This window comes from Trichechus manatus, unplaced genomic scaffold, assembly GCF_000243295.1.
Source record: "Trichechus manatus latirostris isolate Lorelei unplaced genomic scaffold, TriManLat1.0 scaffold00030, whole genome shotgun sequence".
Taxonomy (NCBI): Eukaryota; Metazoa; Chordata; class Mammalia; order Sirenia; family Trichechidae; genus Trichechus; species Trichechus manatus.
This window is the reverse complement of record NW_004443966.1, coordinates 9771688-9784697: the sequence shown is the minus strand read 5'-3', so window position 1 is coordinate 9784697 and position 13010 is coordinate 9771688. Positions and strand designations below refer to the sequence as shown.

Genomic DNA, 13010 nt, shown 5'->3' with positions numbered 1-13010 from the left:
GAGGGGTGAGCGGTGAGGGAGGGAGGAGAAAGGATAAAGGACTGCAGGGTATACAGCAGCTGCAAGCTTTGGTTTATGTCTAACTGCTCTGGTCCAGCCACGAGCGGAGCAGCCATTCCCCCAGGCGTGCGTGCGTGCGCGCGCGTGCACACACACATGCACACACGCACACGCGCACACACACGCATGCACAGAAAGAGGGACTGCCAAGTCACTGGCACCCCCATCTGTCTCCCTTCTCAGTATATGTGGACAAAACGAACAGCGCTACCACAACAGGCACTGCACTCTGAGGAGCAGACCTTCTATCTCACCTCAAACCGTACCACTTCTTTTCGAACCACTGTTGAAATCCTCTCAAAGTCCCTTTCATACTGAGTCACCCGAGACTCCCACTGGGAAGAAAGAGGAAAGAGAGGCTCACTTAATATTATGGAATCGTTATTAAGCCTTTACATTTGCACAGCAACTCTACACGAGACCTCAATTGATCATTATGTCTGTCTGTCCCTCTGGGGGAGATCAGCTATCAAAAGGGGATTCAGCACATAAATCAGAGTCCAGCAGAAGGCCATGTCAGGGGCTCGTGGGAACACAGGGGCCGTGAGGAACTTAATTTAGTTCTCACCAGGTGGGTATATCAGAATCAGGTAGGGAGCTTTTCAAAGACCCATGCCAGGACCCCCCCTCCAGAGATTCTGATTTGGCAAGTCCGGGGTAGAGGGGGAACAGTGGAGGGCCAGGCCTCAAAGCGGGCATGCAATCACCGTCAGGTGCTTCACAGGCAGTCCCAGTCCTACAGACGTGGTAAGCTCTTTGCCTGCTGTGGGCTTCTGAGTGTCTGGGTGGGAGGGGACCCAAACTCACTCAGGAGCCGGCAGAATATCCACACTGGGCCGCCTTGGGAGACTCACCTCTGCGATCTCATCCTTGGCCAGCTGCAGCTTGTCAGGCTTGTTGGCCCACAGCAGCCGGGCCTCAGCCTCCCGCTTCTTCTGCAGTGTGGCTTGAGCATCCTGCCAGCGCTGCCAGGTCTTCATGCGCTGGTCAAAGGCAGCCTGTGGGGGGCGGGGAGACAACCAGCCCTTCAAGAGCTCCGCTGGCTCTGCGCCGGAGGAGGCTCTCCCTGCAGCTGTGTCAAGGAAGGACAGAGCAAGGGCAGGTTCTACAGCCACATGTGAGTGCTCCACTGGTAAGTTTTATGTCTGAAAGCCCAAGTTTGGGTAAGACTACTCCCCAAGCCTCCCGTGGGCCAGCGCCATGCTGCTTCATGCTACTCCCCGGGCCGGACGGCTGGGAGCACAGTAGCTGGCCTGATGCCAATGCCCAAAACTAGGGCTTCTGAACTGTCTCCCTCAGTTCAGTCAGCCCATGAGCCTACACACCTTTCCTGTGTCCCTGCCATGTGCCAGGAGCTAGGAACACTGGGAGGAATGAAACAAGCATAGTCCTACTTTCATGGCACTTACAATTTAACAGAGGAGGCCAACGTTACATTAACAATTACTAACACAGAATTACAAGTGTGCAGTACTGAGAAATCAGGGTTTTTAGCCTGGAGATGTCAGGGAAGGCCAACCTGAGGAAGCCACCTTTAAACTTAGACCCAAATGGTGAATAGGGTTAGACTGACAAATCTGTAGATAAACACTTAAAACTACCACACAGACAGCTTGCTTTCATCCCAACCATACACTCAATTGTCCTAGGCTACCAAGGCCTCCAAGAAGCTCCTTCAAAGTCTGCTCGCTGGGTTTCCCTGTTTTCAGTGCCTTGACCACAATCAGCACTTCCAGGGAAGGGCAGCTGTTGGGCTAACTAAGCACCACCCCCCCTATTTTCTTTGTGTGCTTCAAGAGGCAGCCTGGATCAAAGATCTATGCCTGGGGCCAGCTCCCAGCTTGGTTCCATTTGTTTCCCTTCCCTTCTCTGCAGAAGTTCTCAGTGTGGGCCTCTGCCAAAACTTGGGCCTTAGGGAGAGCAACGCCACTAAATTCACCTTCCCCAGCATCGTCGCTGCTATTCACCTGCAATTTCGTGACACTTCCGCATGAAAGGATTAGGTAAATGGTGATCTCGTTTCCCAGTAAGACTCAATCCATTGGGCCAACAGTGGTCCAGCTCCAGGTTCAGTGGAGAGCAGGAAAGATCTGCTCACCTCTCCAGTCCCACCATCAGCTCATGATTATGAGGCGGGCAGGTGAAGGGTCTCTGAGGAAAGGCCAGCTTACACCTCTGTGCTGAGGCATGCCTCCCCAGCCCAGCATTTGGAGCTCTAGGCTAGGCTTCCCGCTCCCTGCTGCAGACAAGCTCACCCTGACCCTGCGGGGGTCATATCCAAGAGCTGTGTTCTCCAGAGAAGACCTCAAACAGTGCTCCTCTCTGACAGCTTCCCCTGAGAGGGCCCCGCCCTGGGATGCCTCTGCAATCTAAGCAGTCCGACCAGTTCTAAGAATTCCACAGCTGGTATTTTTCAAGCTTCTTATCACTCTTGAGTCAGCAGCAAACCAAACGGCAAAGGGAGAGAACACGGCGCCATCCCACAGGCTCTGGTCAGCAGCTCCACCACGGAGGAAACAGAGCTCTGGGAGCAGCAGCTCAGCTCACAACGCAGGAGCTCCCTGCAGGGGGTATGCTGGGTAAGGGGTGGCTCTGCTCCAACTCAGAGGCTCACACGTCTTGGTCCCCAGCCAAATCAGGGACAGACTCAGACCCTTCAACAGGGCAGGTGCCAGGCTCCTTCTCGGCTCTTTCCTCTGTCCCAGAGAGGCCATGTGAGAGCTAGCACCACTGCCCAGTCAAGCTTCCGTGGCTGCTCTGAGAGGTCATGGGAGACCAGACTGCCCTGATCACCGGGAGAAAACGTCAGGTGCTTGATCTGAGGGGGCAGGCTGCAATGCTGTTACCAGTGTGGTCAGCACAGCACACGCAGGGCTCCAGTGACAAAGCTCTCTCAGCCTCCTGGCTACACTCCTCCATGCGATGCCAAGCCCGTTCCGTGTAGTTACCTGACGGCTCACACTGGAGGGACAAGTGGAAGCCAGCAAGAGCTCTTACCAGGGCAAAGCCGTGGCTTACTGTTAGGGAGGCAAAGACCAAAGGACTAAGGAAGTCACTGCTCTGGGGGCCAGGGCAGCAGGTCAGTAATAAGCCTTGCCTGAAGAAAGGAGCACAGAGGATGCCATCCAGCTTGAACACTAAGGGGGAGCCTACCTGGGAATTCAAGAGTGGCCTTTTCTCCCAGTGCATCTATGAAACTGGCTGTAAGCCTCAAGATGACTCCGTAACAACTAGCTAAAGTTAAATGTATTGTTTGGTTTACTCTTTTTCTTTCAAGAGTAGAAAAAGTTATACCTATTTACGAGCTGCAACGGGATGAAACTTTCTCAGAAGGGGGAGAGAAAAGCAAGAGAATTAAATCCAGGGGAGAAGAAAGGGGAAAGGAAACAGAAGCTTACGCGGACTATGGCCAGGAGGCGAATGTAGTCGCTCAAAAGCTCAGCGAGGAGGAAGAAGTCATTGTTGGCCTGTTCCTGGTGGAGCTGCTCAATTTTTTCTTCCACCTCAGCCAGCTGGGAGAGCGCTCGTGACAATGCCGTGTTGTCCTCAGAGCTGCCGAGCATGGCTAGACTCTTTGCAAACTGGGCTGTGTTCAGCGCTAGCTCTGGAAGGAGGGAAAGACAGCAGAGGCTACTGTGATCTCACACGGAACAGGGACAGGTCAGCTGGCATTGCACATCACATCTTAGCAATGCTCCACCCCACATGGCCAGAAACTGGGGGCCCTGCAGCCAGTCACTTTCACCACAGTCACCTGTACTGACCACAGTCACCTGTACTCCGAAACTGAGGGGAAAGCAGCCTGGTCAAAGGGGCAACATCAAGAGGCACTAGTCGTTAAGTTTCACTAGGCTAGGCCTGCCTGGAAGAAGCCTCTCCAACCTTCCTGGAGAACTAAGAGCCAGTTAACACAAACAGGCAAAAGGAATGATTCTTACTTTATGATAAAGCGCCTGTCTACACTAGAGCCTGAACATGCGCACACACACAGTCCTGCACGTTCTAGACAGGTGTCAGTGAGCTCTTTCTGTAAAGGGCCAGAGAGCAAACATTTAGGTTTTGTGGGCCACACCCTGCCCCCAACACACACAATCCGTTAGCCCCTTACACTGGCCTCATGCTACTGGTCTTCTCCCTGCTTAGAGTTCTGCCCACTGGCATATTTAAGGCAGAGAAGGAAAGCATTCAAACTTGCCAAATTTCACTGGCTTTTTAAGCAAATATCACTAAAGAAAGGTGAAGAAGGGTTAGGAGACATAAGGTTCCCCCACATTTACATACCGCTGGTTTGACCATGTAGCTAAAGCATATGTGGCATCATTTTGGATATAAGCCACCAATTCAAACCATATCAACATGTACCAGATACCCATGTACCAGGTCATGCTGTATCTGGGATGGCTTCCCTGAACCCCTCCCAGCTAGAAAGTATGAAGCCCACAGTGGCTGAAGTAGTCTCCTGCCAGGAAATGGCAGGGCGTATCTTTTTGATCAGAACACCAAGGACCAGGTGGGCTGAGAATTTCAACTTGAATTACTAAGAGATTTGGGAACAGCATGCCCTCCTGTCTCCAGCTCACCAGAGACGTGCAGCAACCTCCCCCAGCTCCAAGTGCATTTCAGAGGTTGTTACCTTTCCTGTGGTTGACTAGAGTTTCTACAACAGCATGCAGCTTCCGTAAGCGCTGCTCCTCACACTCTACCTCCTGGAGCTTCTCCTCAAACCACTGAAACACACAAGCCCAGAGCTTCAGTGGAGGTCACTCTCACAAGTACAGAGCTCAGTTTTCCCTTAGCAGTTAAAAAAAAAAAAAAAAAAGGGACTAAATTATCTAAAAAAAAAAAAAAATGTCTCTAGTCTCAGACATTTCAGGACTCCTCAGGGCTTCTGACCCATAAGCCTGAGGGATGGGAAGTTCTGAGAGGCATCAGGGTACTCACAATGTCTGACTCATTCATCTTGATGGTCATTTTGCTGACTGCATCTGTGGCTTTGTTGAACATTTTGAGGAGACCAGCGCCACTCAACGTCTGGGTACTCACGGCGCGTGGCAGCTACAAGACCAAGAAGGCGGGGATGGCAAGTTATCTGCTGCCCCTATTTTAGGTTCAGAAGAATCAGTATTCATCAGACAGCGTGCCCAAAACTTGCCAAACAAATTATTTGAACTGTAGATTGTTTTCAAGGTCAGACGAATCGACAACTAGCGCGTACAGAAGGCGAAATCCAATAACTCTGCTAAACAGAATCAGCACATTGTTCAGCTTTTGACATTGTGTGCAGAAAGAAAGTAGATTGATATGTGGCGCGGTGACTGCACGTTGACATATTCTCCCCGCTCAGGCAGGAACCACTTAAACACTACACATACTTTTGTTGAAAGCCAAAGTTCTCTGGATTAGCATACTCTGCACACAGCTGGACTTAACAGGTCCTGAGAGATTCTGAAATTGTGCTGTCCTTAGTAACTTGCACATTTCTATAGCTATATCTATATGCTATTTTATGGTTTTCTTTTTATAATTCTTTTAATACATGCTTACAAGTACAATCATTTCTGTATAGTTTCTGTTTATGATGAGAATAAAGTATTTGTTGTATTGATATATTTTACTTAAATCCTCAATTGTTAGCATTTGGGCTGTCTCCAATTTTTCACAATCATGAATAGCCTACACGTAGCCTGTAAAAAAGACTGTCCACTTTAATAAACACTTTTGCTACATAGCAGTTCTATGGTCTGTGGTAATGGTTTTTAACCAATGCCCCTCAGCTCCTGGCACAAAAATAGGCATTCAATTTGAGCCAAGCAGTAATCTATGAAAGACACACCAAGGACTTGCTAAATGGATCACTGTGTTGATCCAGTAAGACAAAACTAGGATGCAGTTTGATCTCTACAACCAGCTTTTTTATTTTTTTTTTTGGCAAGGAGCTTCTTTCATTTCAAAGGCTGAAAAATAACTTATTACTCTTGAGGGCTCGTGAAACTAGGATATACTCTGGTGCTAGGCTATAAACATGTTAGGTACTCAAATATTTGTTGAATGAACTAGTTTCATTTCACTAAGGAGCAAATGAAAATTAAGAAATTCAGTTTGTACAAAACTAACCTCTTCTTTTTCCAAGAACTCCCTGACATCAGGGTCCTGTACCATGGCTGGATGATTCACAATCCTCTGAAGGTACCTGAAGGGTAAACAGTCATCATCTGGTTAGTCAATCCCGCTTCACAAGGTTCTGGGCATCACACAGTTCTGGTGGGGGCACTAAGGTTTTCGTTACTTTAAAACATCCTCAGATAAGACATGTAAGTAAGACGCTGCTTGTCACCACATTCAAGTTCATGTTCTTCACATTTCCAGAAGGGGACAGAAAAATGACCTGTCAGAGGGAGATCACAGGGTCATTCCTACATGACTGTCCGAGAAGGAGAATATGATTGTCTGCTCACTCGAGATCAGGAAAGGAAAAAGAAAGGTGACCTGTCCCTAAGTCAGGAAGGTAAGTGGCTTGGGAAAGAGGCAGCAGAGACGCATCTCCACTAACTCGAGCGAATGGCTCAAAACTAAGTCTCAGCGTCAGCTTCTTACTTGTTATTCTGGGAAATGGCTATCATTTACGACACTTACCTTTCTAGAGCAGCCCTTCGTTTTTCAAGAAATTCTGCAGAAGAAGAATCTTCCTTCCCAACTTTCACTTTTGTCATTCCTGGAATGGAATTTAAAAAAAAAAAATCATAAATCATAAAAATAGTAAATCTGTAAATAAAAAAAAAGCCCACAGGAAGAACAAGGGCAGTACTACAAAACACAACCTACCCTATTAAAAAATGTGTACAGGACTTGGATAGACATTTCACCAAAGAAGATATACAAATGGTCAACAAGCACATGAAAAAAATGTTCAACATCATTAGCCATTAAAAAAACAAACAAACTCGTTGCTGTCTAGTCGATTCCAATTTATAGCAACTCCACAGGACACAGTAGAGCTGCCCCATAGGGTTTCCAAGCAGCGGCTGGTGGATTCAAACTTCTGACCTTTTGCTTAGCAGCCAAGCTCTTAACTAGGTGCCACCAGGGCTCCCCATTAGCCATTAGGGAGACGCAAATCAAAACCACAATGAGAAACCACTTCACCACTACTAGAATAGCTATGATGAAAAAAAATGGAAAATAAGTGTTGGCAAGGATGTGAAGAAATTAGAACTCTCATCCATTGCTGGTGGGAATACAAAATGGTACATACACTGTAGAAAAGAGTTTGATGGTTCCTCAAAAAGTTAAAAACAGAACTACCATACGACCCAGCAATTCCACTCCTAGGAACATCCACAAGAGAACTGAAAGCACAAACGCAAACAGAAACTTGTACACCACTGTACATTGCAGCACGGTAGCCAAAAGGTGGAAACAATCTAAAGGTCCATCAGCAGATGAACGGATAAAGAAAATGCGGTATATACATACAATGGAAATTGTTGTTGTTGTTGTTAGGTGCCGCTGAGTTGGTTTCACAGTGACCCTACATGTACAACAGAACAAAACACTGCCCAGTCCTGCGCCATCCTCACAATCGTTATGTTTAAGCCCACTGTTGCAGCCACTGTGTCAATCCATCTCGTTGAGGGTCTTCCTCTTTTTCACTGACCTTCTATACTTTACCCAAGCATGATGTCCTTCTCCAGGGGCTGATCCCTCCTGATTACATGTCCAAAGTATGTGAGATGGAGTCTTGCCATCCTTGCTTCTAAGGAGCATTCTGGTTGTACTTCTTCCAGGACAGATTTGTTTGTTCTTTTGACAGTGCATGGTATATTTAATATTCTTCACCAACATCATAATTCTAAGGCATCAATTCCTCTTCAGTTTTCCTTATTCATCGTCCGGCTTTCACATGCATATGAGGCGATTGAAAACACCACGGCTTGGGTCAGGAGCACCTTGGTCTTCAAGGTGACACCTTAGCTTTTCAACACTTTAAAGCGGTTTTTGCAGCAGATTTGCCCAATGCAATACGTCTTTTGATTTCTTGACTGCTGGTTCCATGGGTGTTGACTGTGGATCCAAGCAAAATGAAATCCTTGACAACTTCAATCTTTTCTCTGTTCATCATGATGTTGCTTATTCGTCCAGGTGTGAGGATCATTGTTTTCTTTATGTTGAGGGGCAATCCATACTGAAGGCTGTGGTCTTTGATCTTCATCAGTAAGTGCTTCAAGTCCTCTTCACTTTCAGCAAGTAAGGTTGTGTCATCTGCATAATGCAGGTTGTTAATGAGTCTTCCTCCAATCCTGATGCCCCGTTCTTCTTCATATAGTCCAGCTTCTTGGAGTATTTGCTCAGCATACAGATTGAATAGGTATGGTGAAAGGATACAACCCTGATGCACATCTTTCCTGACTTTAAACCACGCAGTATCCCCTTGTTCTGTTCAAACAACTGCCTCTTGATCTATGTATAGGTTCCTCATGAGCACAATTAAGTGTTCCAGAATTCCCATCCTTCACAATGTTTTCCATAAATTGTTATGATCCACACATTCAAATGCCTTAGCACGGTCAATAAAACAAACGTAAACATCTTTCCGGTATTCTCTGCTTTCAGCCAGGATCCATGTGACATCAGCAACGAAATCCCCGGTTCCACGTTCTCTTCTGAATCTGGCTTGAATTTCTGGTAGTTCCCTATCGATATACTGCTGCAGCTGCTTTTGAATGATCTTCAGCAAAATTTTACTTGTGTGTGATATTAATGATATTGTTCGATAATTTCCACATTCAGTTGGATCACCTTTCTTGGGAATAGGCATAAATATGGATCTCTTCCAATCAGTTGGCCAGGCAGCTGTCTTCCAAATTTCTTGGCAAAGACGAATGAGCACTTCCAGCACTGTATCTGTTTGCTGAAACATCTCAGTTTGTATTCCGTCAATTCCTGGAGCCTTGTTTTTCGCCAAACGCCTTCAGTGCAGCTTGGACTTCTTCCTTCAGTACCATTGGTTCCTGATCATATGCTACCTCCTGAAATGGCTGAACGTCAACCAGTTCTTTTTAGTTTAGTGACTCTATGTATTCCTTACATCTTCTTTTGATGCTTCCTGCGTCGTTTAATATTTTCCCCACCGAATCCTTCAATGTCGCAACTGGAGGCTTGAATTTTTTCTTTAGTTCTTTCAGCTTGAGAAATGTCGAGTGTGTTCTTCCCTTTTGGTTTTCTAGCTCCAGGTCTTTGCACATGTCATTATAATTCTTTACTTTGTCTTCTCGAGCCACCCTTTGAAATCTTCTGTTCAGCTCTTTGATGTTACCATTTCTTCCTTTTGCTTTAGCTACTTCACATTCAAGAGCAAGTTTCAGAGTCTGTTGTGACATTCATTTTGGTCTTTTCTTTCTTTCCTGTCTTATTAGTGAACTCTTGCTTTCTTCATGTATGATATCCTTGATCTCATTCTACAACTCATCTGGTTTTCGGTCATTAATGTTCAATGCGTCAAATCTATTCTTGAGATGGTCTCTAAATTCAGGTGAGATATACTCAAGGTCATACTTTGGCTCACGTGGACTTGTTCCAATTTTCTTCAGTTTTAAGTTGACCTTGCATATGAGCAATTAAGGGTCTGTTCTGCAGTCAGCCCCTGGCCTTGTTCTGACTGATGATATTGAGCTTTTCCATCATCTCTTTCCACAGATGTAGTCGATTTGATTCCTGTATATTCCATCTGGCGAGGTCCACATGTATAGTTGCCGTTTATGTTGGTGAAAAAAGGTATTTGCAATGAAGTCGTTGGTCTTGCAAAATTCTATCATGCGATCTCCGACATCGTTTCTATCACCAAGGCCGTATTTTCCAGCTACCGTCCCTTCTCCTTTGTTTCCAACTTTTGCATTCCAATCACCAGTAATTATCAATGCATCCTGATCGCATGTTCGATCAATTTCAGACTGCAGAAGTTGGTAAAAATTTTGTTGGTGTGTAAATTTGAATAACAGTCGTATTAAGTGGTCTTCCTTATAGGCATATGGATATTATCCTGTCACTGACAGCATTGTAGTTCAGGATAGATCTTGAAATGTTCTTTTTTATGATGAATGCAACACCATTCCTCTTCAATCTGTCATTCCTGACATAGTAGACCATATGATTGTCTGATTCAAAATGGCCAATACCAGTCCATTTCAGCTCACTGATGCCTAGGATATTGATGTTCATGTGTTCCATTTCATTTCCGATGATTTCCCATTTTCCTAGATTCGTACTTCATACATTCCACGTTCCGATTATTAATGGATGTTTGCAGCTGTTTCTTCTCATTTTGAATGAGAAGGTCCCGAAAGCTTGACTGCATCCATGTCATTAAGGTCAACTTTACTTTAAGGAGGCAGCTCTTCCCCAGTCATATTTTGGGTGCCTTCCAACCTGAGGGGTTCATCTTCCGGCACTATAGCAGACAATGTTCCGCTGCTATTCATAAGATTTTCACTGGCTAATTCTTTTCAGAGGTAGACTGCTGGGTCCTTCTTCCTAGTCTGTCTTAGTGTGGAAGCTCAGCTGAAACCTGTCTGCCATGGGTGACCCTGCTAGTATTTGAATACTGGTGGCATAGCTTCCAGTATCACAGCAACAGGCAAGCCCCTACAGTACGACAAACTGACAAACAGTGGAAACTACTCGGCCATAAAGAGAAATGAAGTCCTGATACATGCTACAACATGGATGAACCTTGAAACTACTATGCTGAGTGAAATAAGTCAGTCAGAAAAAGACAAATATTGTATAATCCCACTTATTTGAAATATCTAGAATATGCAAATAAACCAAAGTTTATTAGTGGTTACCAGGGGCAGGAGGGAGTGGGAAAAGGGGAGTCTTTGCTTAGGGGGCACTGGGTTTCTGTTAATGGTGATGGAATCATTTGGAACCAGTGATAGTGGTGATAGGTGAACCACATGATGAACGTAATCAATGTCATTGAACTCTACATGTGAACAAATGCTGAACTGGCAAATGTTTTGTTATATACATATTTGCTACAATTAAAACAAACAAACAAAAAAAAACCAACGAACAAAGCAAAACAGAACTTAAGGCCACTTATATGTCATGAACAAACATGAACAAAAGGTTTTTTACACAAGAGTCATTCTTTAACTAGTCTAAGTGTTGAAGGTTCTGAATCCTGGGACTTACACTGCAGACATCTGTGCTGTGGGGCTCTGAGCAGAGATGAACAAGCATCAGCTGACGGAGATGGAAAGGCCTCCCACCCACCCCACACAATTCAGTACGCTTCAATCTAGAGGGAACAGCAATCATTCAAGACTCCTGGATACCAACTAAGAAGAACAAACAAAACACTCTGGGGGCTGAAACCAGAGCCCCTACTGCATCTGTGGAAAGAGGACACGTCAAAATAGACTCTCTCCAGACCTCAGGTGATTTATAGGAAAACACTGGATATATCTTTTTTTTCCCTAACCACAAGATTTTACACTGTTAATAGACGTAGTCTCATATATACCAAACAGTAATTATATTAAAGGAAGAAAGAAGGTAAAGGGAAAAATCCCAGTGGAATTAAAGACCATAGTCTTACCTATTAGGCTCTTCTCAGGAGGAGGAGGGACAATGAAGCCATTCTGAGAGTGTTTCTCTGAAAGCTTCTCGTAAAGACCCAGAAAGTCACTAAATCTTCTTTTCACTGCAAACTGTTTACTTCTGAACATTGGTAAGCTCGTCTTGGGGACAGAAAAAACACAAGGCAAATTCATTCCAAATTGGGATGAATGAGTATCTTGAAAGCCATCAGGGTGCCATCAAAGGAATACATCTCCCAGATCCCCGCCCTTTAGCTGCTTGGCAACTAACCTTCTCCAAGGCAGAGCTTCTTAAACTTTTTTGAGTTATAGTCCCCTTTTCTGGGGAAGCTTAGGGAGCACTTCTCGGGATGATTTTAAACACATAAACTAAAGATAGGATTACAAAGGGAACCGAATAAACTCAAACACAGTTTCATCCTCAGGTTAAGAACTCTTGCTCTACGGAAACATGCAGAATTCTAGCTTAATACAAGAATTTTATGGTCACCTATAACCCATCCATCCTGTACTGACTTATTAAGGGTATAAGCTGCTGGAATTAGAGCAGCCAAACTAGAGAAAGACAGTCTAAACAGGGCTTCTAAAGGGACAGAAGATGACATGTCTAAGCTGCAGACACTTTAACCTCTAGTGTCAGAGGAGCTAGCACTCCAAGGAGGCAGGCCAACAAGCAGTAGGGAGACAATACAAAGGAGACTTCTAGTAAAAAAAAGACTAGGCCTAAATCATAATGAGAGATCATTTTATACGCACCAGATAGGCAAAATTTAAGAAACTTAGCCTTGCCAAATGCTGGCAAAGAAGCGAATCAATGGAAACTTTTACACACTGCCAGTGGACGCATAAACTGGTACAAAGACTTTGGAAAATAGTTTTCATTCCTTGTGAATTTCAACATCTGCACTACCTATGACCCAAGAAGTACTCCTGGTTACATATCCTAGAGAAACTTTTCTGTGTGCGCAGTAGGAGATACGTGTAAGAATGTGCCTGGTTCATAATTACAAAGACTAGAAACAAGTCAAATGTTCAGAACAGGCAAACGAATAAGTACATTGTGGTATATTCACACAATGGATTAACCGAAACTGCTCACAACACGGATGGGTCTGAGAAACAACACTAAGTGAAGAAAGCACCATTTTTTCAGCATGTTACCATTTTTAAGAAACTCAAAAACAAAGCAAAACAACTTGCTGCTTAGGGATACATATGTGAAGACTTTTAATAAAGGCAATGGGAGACAACTCCGGAGAGCAGCTGCCTCTAAGCTAAGAGGCAGCGGATGTGATGGGGAGAAGCATACAGGTAGATTCAATGGTACTGAGCTTAAGATTGGTGGTAAGT

At 45.1% G+C, this 13010-nt stretch overlaps 1 protein-coding gene across 3 annotated transcripts in view; it reads right to left on the bottom strand.

The window, feature by feature from the left end:
• SNX1 (sorting nexin 1) overlaps positions 1 to 13010 on the bottom strand; it is a 48165-nt gene that overhangs the window by 14621 nt on the left and 20534 nt on the right. For all 3 annotated transcript variants that reach the window (XM_023729712.1, XM_023729713.1, XM_004374650.2), the window contains exons 6-13: positions 11660 to 11801; positions 6694 to 6772; positions 6175 to 6250; positions 5002 to 5115; positions 4694 to 4787; positions 3459 to 3664; positions 915 to 1058; positions 315 to 395 (exon numbers count right to left, since the gene is read on the bottom strand). In XM_023729712.1, the coding sequence (XP_023585480.1) occupies positions 315 to 395; positions 915 to 1058; positions 3459 to 3664; positions 4694 to 4787; positions 5002 to 5115; positions 6175 to 6250; positions 6694 to 6772; positions 11660 to 11801 (936 nt within the window). The remainder of the gene's footprint in view (positions 1 to 314; positions 396 to 914; positions 1059 to 3458; positions 3665 to 4693; positions 4788 to 5001; positions 5116 to 6174; positions 6251 to 6693; positions 6773 to 11659; positions 11802 to 13010) is intronic.